A 19612-nucleotide genomic window follows, 5' to 3' on the forward strand; every position below is an offset into this window, starting at 1 on the left:
AGGAATTAGGATTTTAGGATGTCAAAGCCTGTTTATGGGTGATTATAATCACAAGTCTCGAATTTCTAGCATTTCTTTTCAATATCTCTTTGGAATTGAAATTTCCAGGACTCAAAAAATAAATTTAAAACATAGCATGACACATGGGCATACAAATTTTTTCCGTGATACTCTTAACCAAGATAGCTGATTGTCATGATAGGAAGCACACCGTTATTAAAATGATTTTAGGGCGACAAAGTGTTACTCACGCCTAATTTCTGCGAGGTTAGTGTAATTAAATCTATTTTGGAAAAGGTCGGATTGAATGATACGGAGGAGGAAAATTAAGTGAGAAGTTTCAAATTCGAAATCTCTGATTTATACTAAAAAAAGGGCTTATTTTTGAAGGAAAGATTAGGTTGAATGATAACGAGAGAAATGATTGTAATTTGTAAGTAAATTTTTTTTTTTTCACCTAGGGGTGTCGGGCTTGCAGCTCGACTAATCCCCTAGGGCCCGAGGGTAGGCGCCCAACCTGAACTCCGAGCGAGGTACTCCTGAGACTCTAACCGTGATCGACATATCTTAAAAAGGGGCACCAAATCACTCGAGCTATCCCAGAAGGGACGTAATTTGTAAGTAAAGATTATTCCAATTTTGAGTGTATATAATACTTGGAATGGGAAAGCGCACTTGGAATGGTTTTAGAGTATGATGAGGCCATCACAGGAAGAGAAGGACGGAGGAGCACTCACAAAAACAGCAACACATGTGAGGACAAATCAAGTCACCAATTTGACCATGGGACAATTACTACCAAACATCCCTGTTCAAGGTCACCAATTTGACCATCGGACAGTTTGTACCAACATCCATGTTCAGCAGCAACAAAAATCCTCAAACTTCTAGAATAGGCATTACTCCAAGAAGCCAAGCAGGCCAGCTACAAGCAACTCGGGCTATCAGAGAGGAAGACAGGGAATCTAATGCAAGATCATGCAGAAGCAGTGATGGTTGCTCTAATTAAAGCAGCTGAGCAATGATGGTGAAACATACAAATAGAAGTGGAGAACCGGCTGGGATGAAGCTAAAAAAATTTGTGCGGCTCAGATCACGTCTTGTAACTCGATTTTCACGTCGTGTGGGACCTACAAAAATATTGTTGTATTTTACTCGCTGTTGTTCAATTGTTACACATTGTACAAATAATGTTACACCATGTACAAATGGTGTTACACCTTCCGGAGCGGTTGTCAGCCCCGCGTCCGAACCGACCAATAGCTTAGCTGCTTACACACACAGATTCAGCAGCTAAACTCCAAGGCAAGTCGAACAGCAACATTCATTGAAGATATCAAGTCCCACGGTAGCTTACTGTTTTCACAGTGCTCCTTTTGTTTTTGCACACAGATAGATTAGATAATGCTACATCTTTTAGCATCTATAATGCTTTAGGCACATGGATTCGTGAAGATTTGGTTAATCCTGTCCTTCACTACTAACAGCACATCTTATGTAGTTGATTGGACCTTCATCCACAAATCTTTGGACCGTTGTCTAGATTTTGTACATTTTGTCATCATCAATATAGCTATCGTTTTGTGGAAAAGTATTTCGTTTGAATTAATTATTTTTTAAGGTGTTTTGATGATATAGCTATCATTTCGGGGAAAAGTATTTCGTTTGAATTAATTGTGTTTTGAAGGCGTTTTTAAAATATTTTACTGTAATAATATATATGAAAAACTTTTTACTTTTAATGTTTTTAAGGGTGTTTTACCTACCATTAATCCCCAACTTACCACTCTCTATTTATTTTGCCGTTTATGAAACTTGCAAGAAAGCTTTGTCCCATGAGAAAAGAAAACAATCCTCCAGCACATGCGGCCTTAGGCTTAGTTTGGGAGTTTAGGATAGAAAAGAAAGGAAGGGAAAGCGTAAGTTATGAGAGAAGAGAAGAGATTGTTATGTTGTTTGGGAGTTTTGAGAATTAATGAAATAATTTTGGATATGGAAGTTATTAAATATTTGTTCAAGGCATTTTTAATGACAAAATTCGCATTTTAGAAAAATTAACAAGTTTTCTCCAAACTTTCTCTCAATTTCCTTCCAATTTGGGAGGAAACATTTTGGTCACTATTCATCCTCCCATTTCCTTTCTTTTCTTTCCTACTTAAAACTACCAAACAAAAGAAAATAAAGCTTTCTCTTCTTTCCCTTTCTCTTCCGTTCAAATCCTCAACTCCCAAAGGTGCCCTTAGGGTTTGAGGAAGGAGGAGGGGAGAAAAAGGAAGGGGGAGGTGGGTGGTGGTGTGTTAGGTGGAAAGAGAAAATGTGGTAGCTTTTTTTTTTGTATATTTGTAAGTTATTTTTGAGATATTGTATGAATTGTGTTTTTGAAGTTGTTTTTATTTGTCCGTAATATTGTATTTGAAAAACTAGTTTGTGAAAACGGGAGAATCCAAGCAAAGTTATAAAGATTGTCTATCATACTTAAAAGTACATTACATAATTATGACGTAATGAATATGTATAAGTTCAAATAAATAGTAATTGAACAGAAATGTTTTAAAATTATGTAAATAATTTTTAATAAATTATAATCTAGTCAAAAAGTGGTACACCTTTTTTAAAACTCGTTTTTGTAAGCTTCTCCCTTGCTGGCACACTAGTAGGGTTGCAAACGAGTCGGGTCGAGTCTAGTTTTGAGCTAATCAAGCTGAGTCTCGACTGAATTTTACCAAGCTCGAACTCGACGAGCCGGCAATTTTCAAGCTCGAGCTCAACTCGAATCAAGTCGAGTCGAGCTCGAGCTCGAAAAAAATAAAAAATAATTATTTTATTTTTTAAAAAATAAATGAAATAATATTTTTTTTCTTAATAAATAATAAAATATTAAGGATATATACGTAATTTTATTATGAAAATAAAAAATAAATAAATAATATACGTAATTTTATTATTAAATAAAAATAACAATAAAAAAATATATATATATATACTCAAGCTAGCGAGCTAACGAGCTTAATATTCTGAACTCGAGTTTGACTCGAGCCGGCTCGAACTCGACTCGAGCTTGACTCGAGCCGCTCGCGAAAGGCTCGATTCGTTTGCAGCCCTACACACTAATAAAGAAGTCTATCTAGCATTAAAAAGTGGGTTGTTAAAGTGATGAGAAGTTGTTAACTAACAAGTAGCCTATGTTTTGAAAATTGGATCGAATCGATCGATTTGATTGGTTAATTGCAAATCGGTCATGTCTCCAATCCAATTTAGCAGTTGATCCAAAAGTTTAATTAAGCCAATCAAATCTGATTAAGAATGAATAAAAATAAAGAGGTTAATCTGGAATTCACTAATTTTTATTTTTTAAACAAGAATTTCAAATTTATCCAAATTTTTTAATACTAAAATAAATAAAAAAATAATTAAATCTTCGAATCACAGTTAAATAGACAAACCAATTGAACCGTGAATCGGAAGTTTTTTCAGTTTGTTTCCGGGTCCGGATTTGGAAACATTGCAAGCAACCACCATTCCTATCCTATGCTGGCCTCAATCCACCAGCCCACTAATAGTTTTAAGGCGCCACTTGTTGGGTCAACTTTCTTGAGGAAAGCTGTCGGCCAATTTTGGTATGGGTTTTCTTTTCAAGTAGAAAAAGAATTAAAATTTTGTGCAAACTTCACCTTGCGAGCACACTTGTATAGAGGTCTACCAAACATTAAAAGCCGGGCTTTTAAAGTGTTTAATGCCGGGCTGTTAAAGTGGTATGAAGTTGTGAACTTAAAAGAAACAAACCATTCCTAGATGTAAGGGCAACGGGGCTGGGTTGGGGCGTGGCCTACAAATTCCCTCGTTCGGGCTAATAAAAATTTGTTATATAATTTTATTATAGTTAAATTTTAACAAATAATCAAGTACTAAAATATCAACACATCACCAAATTATTATTCATTGTAATTTCACAATTGAAACTTATAAAAACAATCAAACAAAAGTTATTTGAATACAATCCAATATGATGAAATAAATACAACTAAAGTAGTCAAGTTTAGTTCACTTTTTGCACAATTACAATCACTAATTCATTATTGTTCTTGTGCTTTTTTTTGAGAAAAAAATGTTATTGTATTAAGTGTAATTAGAGATTTAGTATAAATGTATTAGTAAATTTAGTATAACCAATTAATAATTTGTGTTAGTAAACATATATAATTATTAGTATAATTGATAATATCAATTATATTACATATACTAATATACATTATATAATACATATAGCTAATAATATCATTATCATAAGTTTGTAACTAATTAAATTATATATTATATATATAGTCATATATATATATATTTATATATTTATTTTTTAAAGCGGGTGGCGGGGTATATATTTATATATTCCCCCCCGCCCCATTGGCTCCCATTGCCATCCTTAGATGTAAGAGCACCTCAACAAGTTGTAATTTCACATAAATAACTTGTAATATATTTTTATAACAGAAATGTTATATACGATTACTGTTCCTGTGAGCCCCGTGAAAATTAGTTATGTCGGAATTACGTAGCGCATTCTAATCCTTACAACTTAAATTTTTGTCTTGCTAGCAAATTTGGATCCATAAATTGTTAGGAACTACAATCATTCCTGCTCTTTGTCCGTTTTGGTATGAGCTTTCCTTTCAAGTTGCATTAAGTCATGTGTTCAAATAAAAAAAAAATTATTTGGGCAATATATGTCTCATTGATTTCATTGAAATTGTGTTTTGTGAAACTATCTTTTAAGTGGGATTAAATGATAAATCCTTAGTTTACAGTGTATTGTTTGGATCCTCTATTTTGTGAATGAATCCAACATAATCACCCATATTCCTCCTTCGGAAACTCTCTGTCAAGTTTGATAAAAATACAACAGATTTTGATGTAGTTTGTGCTAAACGTAGTCAAATAACCATTTCATTGCATCTTATTAAGGATTTTCTTGGACCTTAAAACAATCTATATGGATGCATTATGCCGGAAGGAAAGGCAAAGCTCAGTTTGCAAACCCCTCGAAACCGTTTTATTCATCGTTCAAAGCTAAACTTCCAAGTCCCATTATATAATTCAAAGCTAAATTACATTACTGCTGATGCCATTTCTGGCCACAGAAACAACTGAAGCTTCATACTTTTTATGCCTCTGTACCTTTTTAAATGCCTTACAAAGTCATAATGCAATCTTGTTATACCATACCATGGCATGGAGCAAATTTTCCTCCTGCAAGGGGAATTACCCATGATATTCACTTTCATATTTCCACATTTTCACTTCTTTAGGTTATATATTTACGTATGTGGCTTTCTTAATTGCCTCTACGTTGGGCAAATTTGGTTAATTTTGCATTTCATTTTTGAGAGTGTTGTATCCGTGAAAAGATCATTTCTTTCGATGAAAAGCGACCCACCTTTCCATATTTCTACATTTAAGATTAGGAATGGCAACGGGGACGGGTGGCCGCGGGTACCCGCCCTGCGAGGGGCTAATGGAGTGGGAGATGGGGCCGGGGGGAGGGGCGAATTTTTTCCCCCCATTTAGAAACGGGGCTAAAAAAAATAAATATATATTTATACAATTATATATATACTATTTAATTTAATTAGTTACAAACTTATGATAATGATATTATTAGTTATATGTATTATATAATGTATATTAGTATATGTAATAGAATTGATATTATCAATTATACTAATAATTATATATGTTTACTAATAGAAATTATGAATTAGTTGTACTAAATTTACTAATATATTTATACTAAATTCCTAATTACACTTAATACAATAACACTTTTTCTTAAAAAGAAACAAGCATAGCACAATAATGAATTAGTGATTGTATGTGTGTCAAAAGTGAAAACTTGACTACTTTAATTGTATTTATTTCATCATATTAGATTGTATTCAAATAATTTTGTTTGATTGTTTTTATGAGTTTCAATTATGAAATTATAATGAATAATAACTTGGTGATGTATTGATATTTTAGTACTTAATTATTTATTAAAATTTAACTGTAACAAAATTATATAATAAATTTTTATTAATCTCGCAGGAGAAACCGGGCGGGACGGGAGCGGGGCACGGTCCCCGCGCCGTTTCCACCCTTATCTTTAAGATTCGACTTGTATCATGGATACCAATAAATAAGAACGGAACCATTGTGGCAAGGAAAGTTTGATTCAACGGGAGTAAAACTAAAAGAGGCAGAAGTTGGAACGGAAATATCATTTAATTGATCGATCCTTAAAAAAAAGAAATAAGCAAAGTTCAGTAATTAAACGACAGGAATAAGTAATCAAGAAAAAAAGAAGAAGAAGAAGAAGAAGCAGTAATCAAGTAATGGAACAAATACATTAATTGAAATACCATATAAAAAAAAAAAAGGAAAAAAAATCACATTAGTTCTTCTAGTTTCTCTGTTTCTTTCCCCGTTTTTCTCCCTTGAAATGTTCGAATTTCCTCTCTTCGTCTTCCTCCTCCTCCGCCTTTTTCTTCCATTCCTTGGGATGAAATCTGTACACTATTCGTCCTCTGGCGGGATCATAACGACTTAGTTCAACTTTGACTACGTCTCCGGGCAATATCAATATCCGATTCGTCCGCATCTTCCCTGAACCATAACCTATAATTGGACCCACATTTCTAATCGGAACGAGGGCCTTTCCTAATAGATACCCAAGAACCATGTCTTCTGCTACCCCCGGATCCCTTTTATCCACCAAATTCAGTAAATTGACCCGGAACATGCCATTGGAAAGCGACTCCGCGATTTGACCCAAATGAATCCATTTTAATTCGTCGGGATTCGCCTGATCAGCGGACCAGCCTGTCCTTTCCTTTCTTTTAGCTTCTATTACCAGTCTGCTTCGAGATGTTAGTAGTGTTAATTTGCCCGACCACCCTCCACCGCCACCGCAACTGCGGGTCGGGTCAAATAGTGAAACAGCGTTTGAGAGACGCTTGATGTTTAGGTTTTGAAGGTTTAGTAGTGTTGGCAGTGTAATTTGGTTGGAAACAGGGTACAGAATTGAATGAGTTTTCGGGGGGGCAATTGTACAGAATTCCATGGCTGAAGACAGAAGAAGAAGCCTCTGCCGGGCTTTTGGCGGCTGAGTTTTCCGGCGACTTTGGTATAATAGCGCTACAGGGAGGAATGAAATAAGTAAATAAACACGAAACTGGTTTCAAATCTGGGGTGAGCAATGGAGCCGACTTGATCTCGACCGTCCATCATTGATTTTGAAATGAATGGTCGGGATTGAGTCTTATAGCGCTGGTTTAATCTCGAACCGTCTGCTGAACAGTACGTTTCTCTTGCCAACTGTAGGAGATCCGCATCCGTGAAAAAAATAGAAAAAATTCCGGGTTTGTTTGGATAGTGTATTATTTGAAATATTATTTGGAATAATTAATGTAGCACTTTTTGTGATGTGATGTATGTGAGATAAAAAGTAGTTGGAAATATAAAAAGGTAGGTTGAAAAATGTGTTTGTGATGCAAGCGAAATATTATTTGAGATAATTTTGGTATCCATTTTGCAACCTTTTTTTATTAAATTAAAAAAAAAGAAAACTAAATTGTTAGATATTATTGTCCAGCACGAATTGTTTAATGAAGTTGAGCTGCGAATTCTATAGGATTCCATGAGATGTGAAGTTTTAGCATGAAAAGCGAATTCATCTGCTACCTCATTAGCACATCGAAGAACCCATTTTACACCAACAATATATTTGCTTCTAATATGGTCAGCCAGATATCCTCAGCTATAGGGGCCACTGGTTGATGACACCTCTTCCTCATCATGCAAGAGATTAATAATAATATTAAGTGCATCACCCTTTTCGAACATAATTGGAAATTTTTAATTAGATCAATTGCCTCATGAGTTGCTAATACCTCAGCTATCTCCACTTGTGCTCGAAAATTCTTAGATTTTTAATCAAATCAATTACTTGCCGAATCACTGCTGCCTCAGCTATCTCCACTTGTATCCCATCAAAAAAAATTTTTGTTTTACGGCAACGACATTTCTATAAGGTAATCTATCATAATCTAGACTGTGTATAAGAAACTAGTAGGTATAAGAATTTGAATAGATTAAAGGGATGCTCTGATCCCTCTTCTGAATTTTTTTCACTATAGATGGAGTTCGAACCTCCGACCTATAGCCTAAAAAGTCTCTCTTTGGTGACCATTAAGCGTACCCAATCAAAGTGTATTGGTCAATTCTCACTTTGCACGGCCAACTTCTATGCCCAACACACTAGAATTAAGTCATCAAAAAGTTCCACATTAAACTAACTACATATAATGTAATGCCAATGGAAGTGGAATATGCTTAATTTTTTTGGGCATTCTTAAGCAAGGATGCCAAACTCCACTACTGTAAAAGAAGGATTATCCACGTATATTTGCAAAATGTTTGTATACTTCCTTTACGAATGTCTCGAAGTAAATATACGAATTGAGGTAAATATTGAATGTGTAAAGTGAAAATAGTCTTGATAAATATTTATATATCTGGGCAAGTTTTATCTAACGACGAGTGGGATGTTGGTCACCAAGCTTGGTGACTTGCGAGGACTCTCGCCTTGTAAATATACATATTTTTGTATAATAGGAGTGCGATTATTGGAACAGTTTGTGAAATGAAATGAAAATAAAACTCGTTAAACTTAAAATATTGGACGAAAGAAAAAATGCTTAATACAATCTCTCGATGATCATTATACTGAGAAAATGGTTTTGAAATTTTTATATCCATTGAGGGAGATTAATTGCAGCCTCTTGATGAACATTATAATGAGGAAACTGTTTTAATATTTTTGCTCATTAAAGGAGACCAATGCAGAGGCTCTTGATGATCATTTAAATTGAGAAAATTGTGGCTCTTTAGTTTTGATATCTTTTGGATTGTTTTTTTTTTTCTATATAAATGACAAGTTTTTAACGAACAAACTAACTTAGCTATTTTGATCCTTTTTTATTAAAAGCCCTTTTGGTTTTGCTATAAAAAAATTCTTCATTCTTATTGTTTCTTAGAGGTATATTGCCCTAACCCTGAAGCAAACTACAAGTATAGCGCGGCAATGAACACCTTAAAAATAATGGTCTTGTTTGGCACTTGAGTTTTTTATCAAATTTGTCTGCTACAAATTTTTTTAAAAACTTTAGCTATAGTAATCTCAAAAAACTTCTTAAAGTTTTTAAACTATACACTTCAAAATTTTCAAATTTTTTTTTAAAAACTTCTACAGTAAGCTACAGTAAAGTTTTAGACAAACACCCAAAAAACTCACTTGCCAAACGGGGCCTAATAGTTGTACACGCTTCTAGAATCATCCACGGATCCCCTATATTTTCTAAAATTTATTAATAAAGTTTCTGCACTCTTCAATTGCCTTGTTCTATTTTCCTAACCGCGATAACTATTGACTTATTGTGGAGCAAGTTTTGTCTAGTGTTTCTTGAATGGGTGGTAGGTCCGATCTAGATATGGTCTTATATATACCAATACTAGTGGGGGATTCTGGTATGATTTTTGCATGGTCCGACACATACCACTCACATCACATGTTAATTGATTTTGTAATTGTTAGAGAGTTGAAACTCGAAAGAATTTGAAATCCGAGGAATCTTTCCCGACTTTGCCATGGTTGGAGAAAGCAGTGGTAAAGGAAGAAGCTTGAGAAAACTCGAAAACCTTCCAGATTTCACAAAGAACTCCACTACTGTTTCCGAATTCTCCTGTCCAAACGTTGCACTAGAGAACACCACGAAGATTGGAAGGAGGAATCTTCAAATTTATCAGGCAATTTGAATGTTCCTAGCAGAACTAGAAGCCTTTCTTTTCGAAATGGCCAAAGCAATTGTGAGAAAAAAAGTAGTATTGATACTTGACTTTTTCCTACGATAGGCACATCAAAAAGAGGGGCAGACCTACCTCCACTTTCTAATTTGCTAGTAGCTTTTTGCATGGAACTTTTTTTGCAGATAAAAAATTACACGTGCAGCTCTTAAAGATAACCGGCCCATTGCTCATATTCTATTATTCTGTGTTCTTAGGGCATATCATAGAAGAATCCTGTTGAATACTTTAGCTACATATATTGCCAATAAGAAAGAAAACATGATGGAAATGAAGAAATCATGAGTCACCCCACTTGGCCATCAGTGACATGCAACAAGCTCCCAATAGAAGTGAAAAATTGGCTCCGAATTGGACTCTGAAATCGGTTTGGAGCTTTGGATTCATGAAATCGGCTGCAAGAAGATCAACTAGTGCCATGTAAATCAGAATCCCAGATGATGCTGAATCCAGAACCCCTTGAACAACCAATGCTGTTGGGCTGTACTCATTGTACCGTTTTGATATCAGGATCCCAATGGCTATACCAGCGGGGGTTGTCAGGGAGAAAAACAGCACCATTGTAGTGATTGTTCTAGCCTTGAATTTTGCCTGTGAAAATCAGGAAAAGGGCAAGTATATATTTGCATCGATGCCAAAGGAATGAGCAGGTATAGATAGAAAAGTTACTAAGGAATTGGCTTAACCAAATGGCGTAACATTTCAGAGCAAGAAATTCTGTTCAAGGATGTTCTCCATTTATTTTAGGCACCAGCGGCAGCAAAGTTTGTGGGAAAAAAAAAATATTACTGTTAAGTTGATCAAAACGAAATGTGTACAAATATTTCAACAAAGCCCTTTTGCCTGCTTGATATGTCTCGACAGAATCTCTAATAATACAATCAATAATTCCACTATAATAACAAATGTATCTTGATAAAAAAGATAACAAAGCATGGCCTATTTGGTAAGACGTTCACTTGTAACTAGATATATCGTCACGGACTCGAGCTATTAAAAGGTAAGTGAAGTATGACGATTCTTTTAACAAATTAAAAACAAAATATCTTGACGTCTTCAATAAGTCCACATATATGATTGAGGTCCATCACATTGCGATAAAATAAGTAATTGAGGTCATACATATATCTTTACCAAATAAAAAATAAAGTGAAGGTTATCTGGACCTATACTCTCCAGACATGATGATGAATCCACTTCGCACTTCGCAAGTGCCAATTAGCGTACAAAGCAAAATATCCAAGGCGATGTTCATCCAGAATTGTGTAACTCCACTTCGCAAGTGCCAATTAGCGTACGAAGCAAATACCTAAGGGGATGTTCATCCAGAATTGTGCCAACTTCGCTGATTGTACCTACTTTTTTCTTCTCCAATCTCCTGAAACTACACTTGCTTTTTTTTTTTTTTCTTTCTCTTTGCTGTTTGATTTTTTCTTTTGTTACCTTTCTACCCCAACTGCCAAATCAGAATTTGAGTCATGAACTTGATAAAGAGGAGAACTCTAAAAGTTCTCGCCTAATTACTAGGTCAATTCCAATAATAACCTTATGAGAGAAGGCTTAACTAAGTGTTGAATTTGAATTGAAGTAGTTGCTCAGAAATGTTGATGGAACTGGCAATGCAAAAGGGCTCCCATTTGCTGTGCTCAAAAGTTATAAATCTTGAGCTGTACTTGAAATTAATATTGCGAGTAGATCTACTGGGGTGAGAGCTCAAGGATTCAATCATCCATTCTTGCGCAAAATGACTTTTGGATTTGTTGCTACCGTTTTGCACAGACATTTTGGTATGGTGAATGAATGCAACTCATTCAAGTAAATATACAGATGAAAGAAAAGCTTGACAAAGCGTACCTGAGAAATGCATCCTCCAAGTCCGATGCCCTCAAAAAACTGATGGAAACTCAAAGCTGCTATCAAGGATTTGATAATTTTTGGGTTTTGAGTTGCACCCATCGATACTCCAATTACCATCGAATGAAATACAATGCCTAATTCCAAAACCTGTAACAAGTTAATTAGTACAAATTAAACAAGTTTTAGTACACCGCAAGGGATAATTTAAGTTAGTAGGATTGCATACTAAAGACGAAATTAAGACCATTCTCTACTAAATTAGTCCCTTGCATTTTGAAGCATCAAAAAAAATATTAGATGGCCAAGATCCGCTAATGGTGATCAACTACAACCAACTACACCTCAAAGCAAGTAAGACGAGTCTTTTCTTCTGGCATTAAAATTTGCTAATTATGTGATTAGTATAAATAGTGCTGCAGTTTACCTTTGATTGTATAACTAACTTGCTCATACTTCTAGTTTTCTTTCTAAAGAGGTATTTACATTTTTGGCAGAGCTCAACGAACATGTGTCATTGAAACCTGAATGACGTGGGTACCCTTTACGAAGACTAACATTGATTGAGGACCAATTATTTTCAGAATAGGTTACGAACAATTAATGAGAAATTATGGCAGAACTAGTACATTTTTTTTTGCGTACGGATATAGATGAATAATTACCACTTTCAATAATTTTCCATCTGAATTAGTGCGAGAAGTATTCATAAAAGCCCAAAATTATCCTCAAAATATACAATTTTAAACATTTAAGTATTCTAACTAAATTGTACAAAGGAAAATTTTTTATTAAAAAAAAAAGACTTAGAAATTAAACTTCCCAACAATATGTCAAGATTTCATAGATTGTTTAAGGACTGTTTAGCATTTTTACCTCAACAAAAGGTTCACCTGCATAGATCTTAGGATGATTCTCCACTCTTAGGTGTTTCAGATAAAAAAAAAAATTTTTTGGTCATTTTCTAGTCCATCTTGTATAAGTATTTTCCATTGTCACTTGAACTTTTGAAGTAAAAGAAACGTTGGATATTACCTGTGATACGATTCGATTCCGAATAAGACTTGACGAATTTGATCTTTCCAACAAAATAGCAGGACCATGAACATGGCCAGCATCTGTTGGGTTAGCTTCCTCGTCGCCATCCAGAGGCTGAGGTTTCAGCATCTCTGCTCTTCTATGGTATCCGGTGGCTAGAGCTTCCATCATCAGGGTTACAATAGCAGCCATCATAGCTATAAAACCCGCGAAGGGAAAACCTCCCCATGGATTTTCAGGAAGGCATGGACTAGTCAAACTTGCAAAAGCATCAGGAAGAATGTGGATGAAGCCAGTTGCTAAGATAACACCAGCAGCAAAAGCCTTTATCAAGAAATGAAGGCCCGTTTCAGGTTGTAAAGCTCTCACATTTTTAAGCAATAAAGGAATGCAAACTCCAATTGCACTTGCCAATAAGATTGAACCTATCCCAATAAGTTTGAATTCAAGTGCTTCATGTTCGATTCGATGACCTTGAATCTGGGATTCACAAGTGCACTTTGCAAAGACAAGTTTTGGTAGAAACAACATGGAAAGATGGACCAACATCACGATATTGTATGGAAACATTCTAGTCTATTGCAGTAATTTTTTTTTGTTTCACAAGACAGATGATGATTATAAAGGGCGTAGAATATACGTGGTGAGAAATTGGAAGACTGAATGAGACAGTTGAGTAAACTATGATTTCCTTCTTTAAAGCATTGTTTCGTTTATTTATATTGAAAGTATGGTATGCTCTGTGTAGATGCGTACAAGAGCTAATGCACCATGTATAATATTTTCAGAATGACTTGCGTGGACCATTTCACTTTTTGGCAGACAACCAGCTGCGTGGACCATGGAACTGTAGATTCAGAGTGGGGGAGCATATCATTGAGAGAAAGAAAAATTCAAGAAAGTACAGAAATGCTGTCAATTGGCTAATGCAGAACCTGTGGTTCTAACGTCTAAGCTCCTTCCTTTTCTTTTCTTTTCTTTTCTTTTCCTTTCTTGTCATTGTTTCATACATAAGAGTATTCTTCCCCTACGCTCTTTAACCGTTGAAGTTCTACCTATGATGGTGTCCTCAGAAATTTCATTGCGTATTTATCACAACAAAAGAAAAAAAAAGAATGTAGTGAAATATGTTTAACAGAAGATTATGGCTTACCAATTTGGAGTTGACTTTAATAGCTAGATCTCAATTTCTTGTGGAGTATTGCTGTGGCATGTTTAACTCTGCTCTAGGCGTGCAACTTTCTTGATGTCACTGAAAAAAGATTAAGGGTGCGGAGGGTTATCAGTGACAATCGTTCCAAAAAGTTCATGGTTAAAATTTAGCCGACAAGGTAAAATTCAAGTTATAGGGACGAGATAACAACATGTAACTTTGACTAATTAACTTGTACGAATCCACATAATACTAGTTAAATATAACATCTCTATTCAAAGAATATATAAGTAGTTAATAGTGAGTTACAATCTGTTGAAATACTCTTATGCTGTTCATGAATGATTCTACTGTCGTTCAGGAATGATTTTACGAGGATTGTTTCTGCTCCTTTCCCTTGAAAAATACCTTGTAAGAGTGTCAATCATTACAAATGTAGTAGCCTCCTTGCGATATTCATTCACAAACCCTATAAGCCCCAAAAAAAAAATCTAAAGATGAAAAATAAAATGTTATGAAATGCATTTAGACCACTCCTAATTGATCCTTCACACGCTTAGAATTGGTTTCTTTTTGCTTTTTCCTTTCTTTGGTATCAAGAAACTTTGTTCTGTTGAACTTCAGAAATAGATGAAAACAAATTAAATAGTTTCTCAAGATAGAATATGAAAGCACATGCAATTCACAAATGATAAGGACATGGCAAATTGGTATTTATCTTTTTTTTTTCTTGAAATAAAAAGTCAGCAACAACTTGCAAGTTAGCAGATAACATAGAAGACATAATTCTCAGCACGGATAACAAAAAAAGGAACCTCTTCTCTTTTTGTGTGACCGTAATAAATTGATCCTCCTGCAGGCTCTTTTGTCGGAACTGATGGTTTGTTTAGTTTCATCTCAAAAAGACTGAAAAATTTTCGAAGATTACATTAATTAGAGTGTTTGGATATAAGGATGGCAATGAGGGCAGCGGGGAATAATGGGGCGGGTGTTGGGGCGGGGGCGGGGGAGTGTAACCCCGCCCCATCCCTCGTCCAGCCACCCGCTTTAAAAAAATAAATATATAATATATATGTATATATTTATATATATAATATATAATTTAATTAGTTACAAATTTATGATAATGATATTATTAGTTATATGTATTATATAATGTATATTAATATGTGTAATATAATTGATATTATCAATTATACTAATAATTATATATGTGTACTAATACAAATTATTAAGTGATTATACTAAATTTACTAATACATTTATACTAAATCCCTAATTACACTTAATACAATAACTTTTTTTCTCAAAAAAAAGCACAAGCACAATAATGAATTAGTGATTGTATTTGTGTCAAAGGTAAAAAAAGTTTGACTACTTCAGTTGTATTTATTTCATCATGTTGGATTGTATTCAAATAACTTTTGTTTGATTGTTTTTATAAGTTTTAATTGTGAAATTACAATGAATAATAATTTGGTGATATGTTGATATTTTAGTACTTGATTATTTGCTAAAATTTAATTATATAACAAATTTTTATTAGCCCCGTGGGTGGAAATGGGGCGGGGCGAGGACAGGGCGAGGGGAGCGGGGGACAGGGCGGGGGCAGGGGGAATTTGTAGGACCCGCCCCAACCCCGCCCTGTTGCCATCCTTATTTGGATAGAGTATTATTTGAAATAATTATTATAATACTTTTTGTGATGTGATGTGATACATGTGAGCTAAAATGGTGAATTGAAAAATGTGTTTATAATGTAAATAAAATATTATCCGCAAAAATTTAGCTATCAAAACATTGTTTAAAAATATCTTCCACGACTTCTTTTTTTTTTTTTTTTTGGCTGACGGAGTGGGTGTCCGGGGAGGAGAGGTCCCATTCCCCCGAACACGTTAACCACGAGACTCGAACCCTTGCGGGCACTGGACATCAGCTCCTAAGGAGGCTTGCTGAAACCAACCGAGCTGCCCATGAGGGGCGAACCACAATTGTGGCAAATTGGTGGGAGGCTGTCAGGCTTGTAAGCTAATTTGGGGAAGATTGGAGAAGAATTAGAGGAAGGGAAGAGGGAAAATTGAGAACAGCAAGAAAGAGGGAAAGATAACAGAAAAGAGAGAGAAAGAAATGAATCTTGTTGAATAACCAATGTCTGATCGTAAATCTGTTACAGGGGCTATTTATGCAATTAGCCCATTAACGTGTTCAATGTATTAAAATTGCAATCACCGCCCTTATTTTAATGCAACGGTGTCGTCTTATGGTTCTCTACTAAAACGCACAACATCCTACACCAAACGACCTGCACTTAGTTTCCTTGGTCCTGACAGTCCCTTCCTCTTAACAAAAAGCTTGTCCTCAAGCTTTGAAATCTGGAAATTGCCTATCTATGAAATGTCTGTCTTCCCATGAAGCTTCGGATTCTGGCAGGTTATTCCACTTCACCAGGTACTGGATGATGGCCTGAGCAGCCCTCATGATGACCCGCCTCTGTAACACCTTCTCTGGCCTCAATAAGCACTGATCTGCTGCGTCCAGTTCAGGTAGAGTGGATTCCACGGCCTGTGTCACTCCCACCCTCTTTTTAAGCAGTGAGACATGAAACACTGAGTGAATGCGAGCCCCCTCGGGCAGTTTAAGTTTGTAAGCTACCTCGCCCACTTTTGCAATGACTTGGAAGGGTCCAAAGTATTTGGCAACCAGCTTCACACTCCTACGTATAGCTACGGATTGCTGTCTGTAAGGCTGAAGCTTGAGGAACACCCAGTCTCCCTCTTGAAAGCTCCTCTCAGACCTATGCTTGTCAGCGAATAACTTCATACGACTCTGAGCCTTAGCCAGATTCTCCTTTATAAGAGATATGATCTGTAGCCTTGACTGAACCATATTGCTCGCAGCAGGTATAATACTATCATGGAAAGGCCCCAGAGGAATGTGGTTTGGCTGGTACCCGTACAACGCTTCAAACGGAGTGAGTTGTAAGCTGGTGTGGAAATTAGTGTTGTACCATAACTCAGCTGTAGCAAGCCAACTACTCCATTGGGAAGGGTGCTCACTGCACATACACCTGAGGTAATTTTCCAAACACTGGTTGACTCTTTCACTCTGACCATCTGACTGCGGATGATAAGAGGAACTGTAGTGTAGATTGACCCCAACCAAGCTGAACAACTCTTGCCAGTAATTGCTAAGAAAAACTCGATCCCGGTCAGTGATGATTGTGTCTGGCAGCCCATGCAGCTTGTAAATGTTGTCCAAGAAAAGCTGAGCTATTTGTTGGGCAGAGTACGGATGGGAGAGCTTGATGAAGTGACTAAACTTAGTGAAACGATCCACCACTACCAAAATAGTGTCAAAGCCATGAGAGGGTGGTAATTGTTCAATAAAATCCATGGTGAGGTGTGACCAAGCTTGCTGAGGCACTGGAATAGGTTGCAACAAGCCAGGGTAGGCAACATTCTCATGCTTGTTCCTCTGGCAAACATCACAGGATCGCACATACTGGATAATTTCGTCCTTCATCCCTGGCCAATAAAACAAGGATTGCACCCTTTTAAGACAACCCCTCTGCCCCTCTGCCCTCCAATAGCTGAATCGTGCAAGGCCTTGATCAGGTGGGTTCGGACCCCATTAGCTATGCCCACATACAATTTTCCTTTGAACTTGAGGACTCCATTTTCAACTTGATAGTCTGGATCTGCATTGGGATCCAACACTAGCTCAGACAGCTTCTGTTGAGCCTGTGCGTCCCCCATATAGCTCTCTAATAGCTCTTGTACCTACCGGGGTTGAGCAGAGGATAAGGCACACATCTGGGAGGTCCTCATCTCAGTTGCTCCTTGGTCATCCGTGATGCCTTCCATCCTCCGCCTAGAGAGAGCATCAGCCACACCATTTTCTATGCCTCGCTTATATTGTATCTCGTAGTCTAAACCAAGCAGCTTGGTGAGCCACTTGTGTTGCAGTGGTTGAGTGAGTTTTTGCTCTAACAGATGCTTGAGAGCTTGGTGATCTGTCCGGATGATGAAATGGTGGCCAACCAGATAGTGCCTCCACTTGTTGACAGCCAACACCAAGGCAAGCAACTCCTTCTCGTATACTGACAATCCCAAATTTTGAGTGGATAGGGCCTTGCTAAGAAAAGCTATAGGGTGGCCCTGCTGCATCAAGACTGCTCCCATGCCAACCCCACAAGCATCAGTTTCGATCACAAAAGGGAGGTCGAAATTTGGCATGCTCAGCACTGGGGCTGTGGTCATAGCCCTTTTTAAGTCTTCAAATGCCAGCTGAGCATTATGGTTCCATGCAAAGCCCTCTTTTTTTAACAACAAGGTCAGTGGTTTACTGATCATTCCATACCCCCTGATAAACCTCCTATAATAACCAGTTAGTCCAAGAAAACCTCTCAACTCTTTGACTGATTTCGGAGGGGGCCAGGACTGAATACACTCAATCTTAGCCAAGTCCATGCTTACCCCAGAGGTAGAGATTACATGCCCCAAATACTCAATCGAAGTCTGAGCAAATGAACACTTTGACCTCTTACAGTACAATTGGTTTTCTGCTAACACACTGAGCACCGTCTGCAAGTGTTGTGCATGGGATTCCAGAGAAGGACTATATATTAAAATATCATCAAAGAAGACCAAGACGAACTTTCTTAGGTATGGCTGGAAAATTCTGTTCATCAATGCCTGAAATGTGGCCGGCGCATTTGTCAATCCGAAAGGCATGACCAAGAATTCAAAATGTCCATGATAAATGTCCATGATGTGTTTGGAAAGCCGTTTTGAGAGTGTCAGCTGCCTTTACCCTCAACTGATGATAACCAGCTCTGAGATCCAACTTGGACATATATTTCGTGCCATGTAACTCATCTAATAGCTCGTCTATGTTAGGAATAGGAAACTTGTCCTTTATCGTCAACTCGTTCAACCTTCTGTAATCTATGCACAGTTTTCAAGTATTATCTTTTTTTTTTACTAGCAACACAGGGGAAGCAAAATGACTGGTGCTATGGGTAATAATTCGCCAGGCAGTGCTGATGTAAAACCCCTTCTATAAGCTCAGGCAGTGGTTCCTCCGGCTCCTTCGTTACGTCTGTTCGCCAGGCTGCACAGCACCTCTGTTTCTCCTGTATGAAGGATCTGAGGTCCTTGCCCCTCACTAGTCCCATTGCAGGCTGATTGATAAAACCTTGTAGATGCAGCAAACTTCCCTCTGCACTAAGAGCAATGCTGAGGGAGTGAAAGTCAAATGTGATGGGGCTGAACTGGCACATCCAATCGACTCCCAAAATAATGTCCCACCCTCCTAATTCCATGATCTTCAAGTCAAATTGGAATCTGTATTCCTGGATCAACCAAGTGACCTTGGGACTCATAGCTCCACTAGTTATGTCAGTGCCATCAGCCAAGGTCACAATAAAGGGATCAACCGTTTGATATGGCAGTTGCAACAAATTGACTACCCTGTGGTTGATGAAGCTATCAGAGCTTCCTGTGTCCACTAAAATTTTAACTGGAAGCCCTCCCAGACTGCCCATCAACATGATAGACTTCCTCTTTATAGCCCCGGAGAGAGCATTGAGGGATACTTCTGCCAACTCGCCCGTCCGTCCTGTGAGTTCATCTTGTTCCCCTTCCGCATCTTCAAACTCATTGTCCTCCT

The 19612-nt window shown here is 36.8% G+C and overlaps 1 protein-coding gene across 1 annotated transcript; it reads right to left on the minus strand.

Moving 5' to 3' along the window:
- Positions 1-10045: 10045 nt before the first annotated feature.
- On the minus strand, positions 10046-13446 carry LOC113709731 (zinc transporter 5). The gene is made up of 3 exons (XM_027232581.2): positions 12787-13446; positions 11752-11901; positions 10046-10488 (listed from the first exon to the last, which is right to left on the minus strand). The coding sequence occupies exons 1-3, from the start codon at positions 13357-13359 to the stop codon at positions 10177-10179; spliced, it is 1035 nt and encodes a 344-aa protein (XP_027088382.1). The 5' UTR covers positions 13360-13446; the 3' UTR covers positions 10046-10176.
- Positions 13447-19612: the final 6166 nt, after the last annotated feature.

Source organism: Coffea arabica, chromosome 9e, assembly GCF_036785885.1.
Source record: "Coffea arabica cultivar ET-39 chromosome 9e, Coffea Arabica ET-39 HiFi, whole genome shotgun sequence".
Classification (NCBI taxonomy): Eukaryota; Viridiplantae; Streptophyta; class Magnoliopsida; order Gentianales; family Rubiaceae; genus Coffea; species Coffea arabica.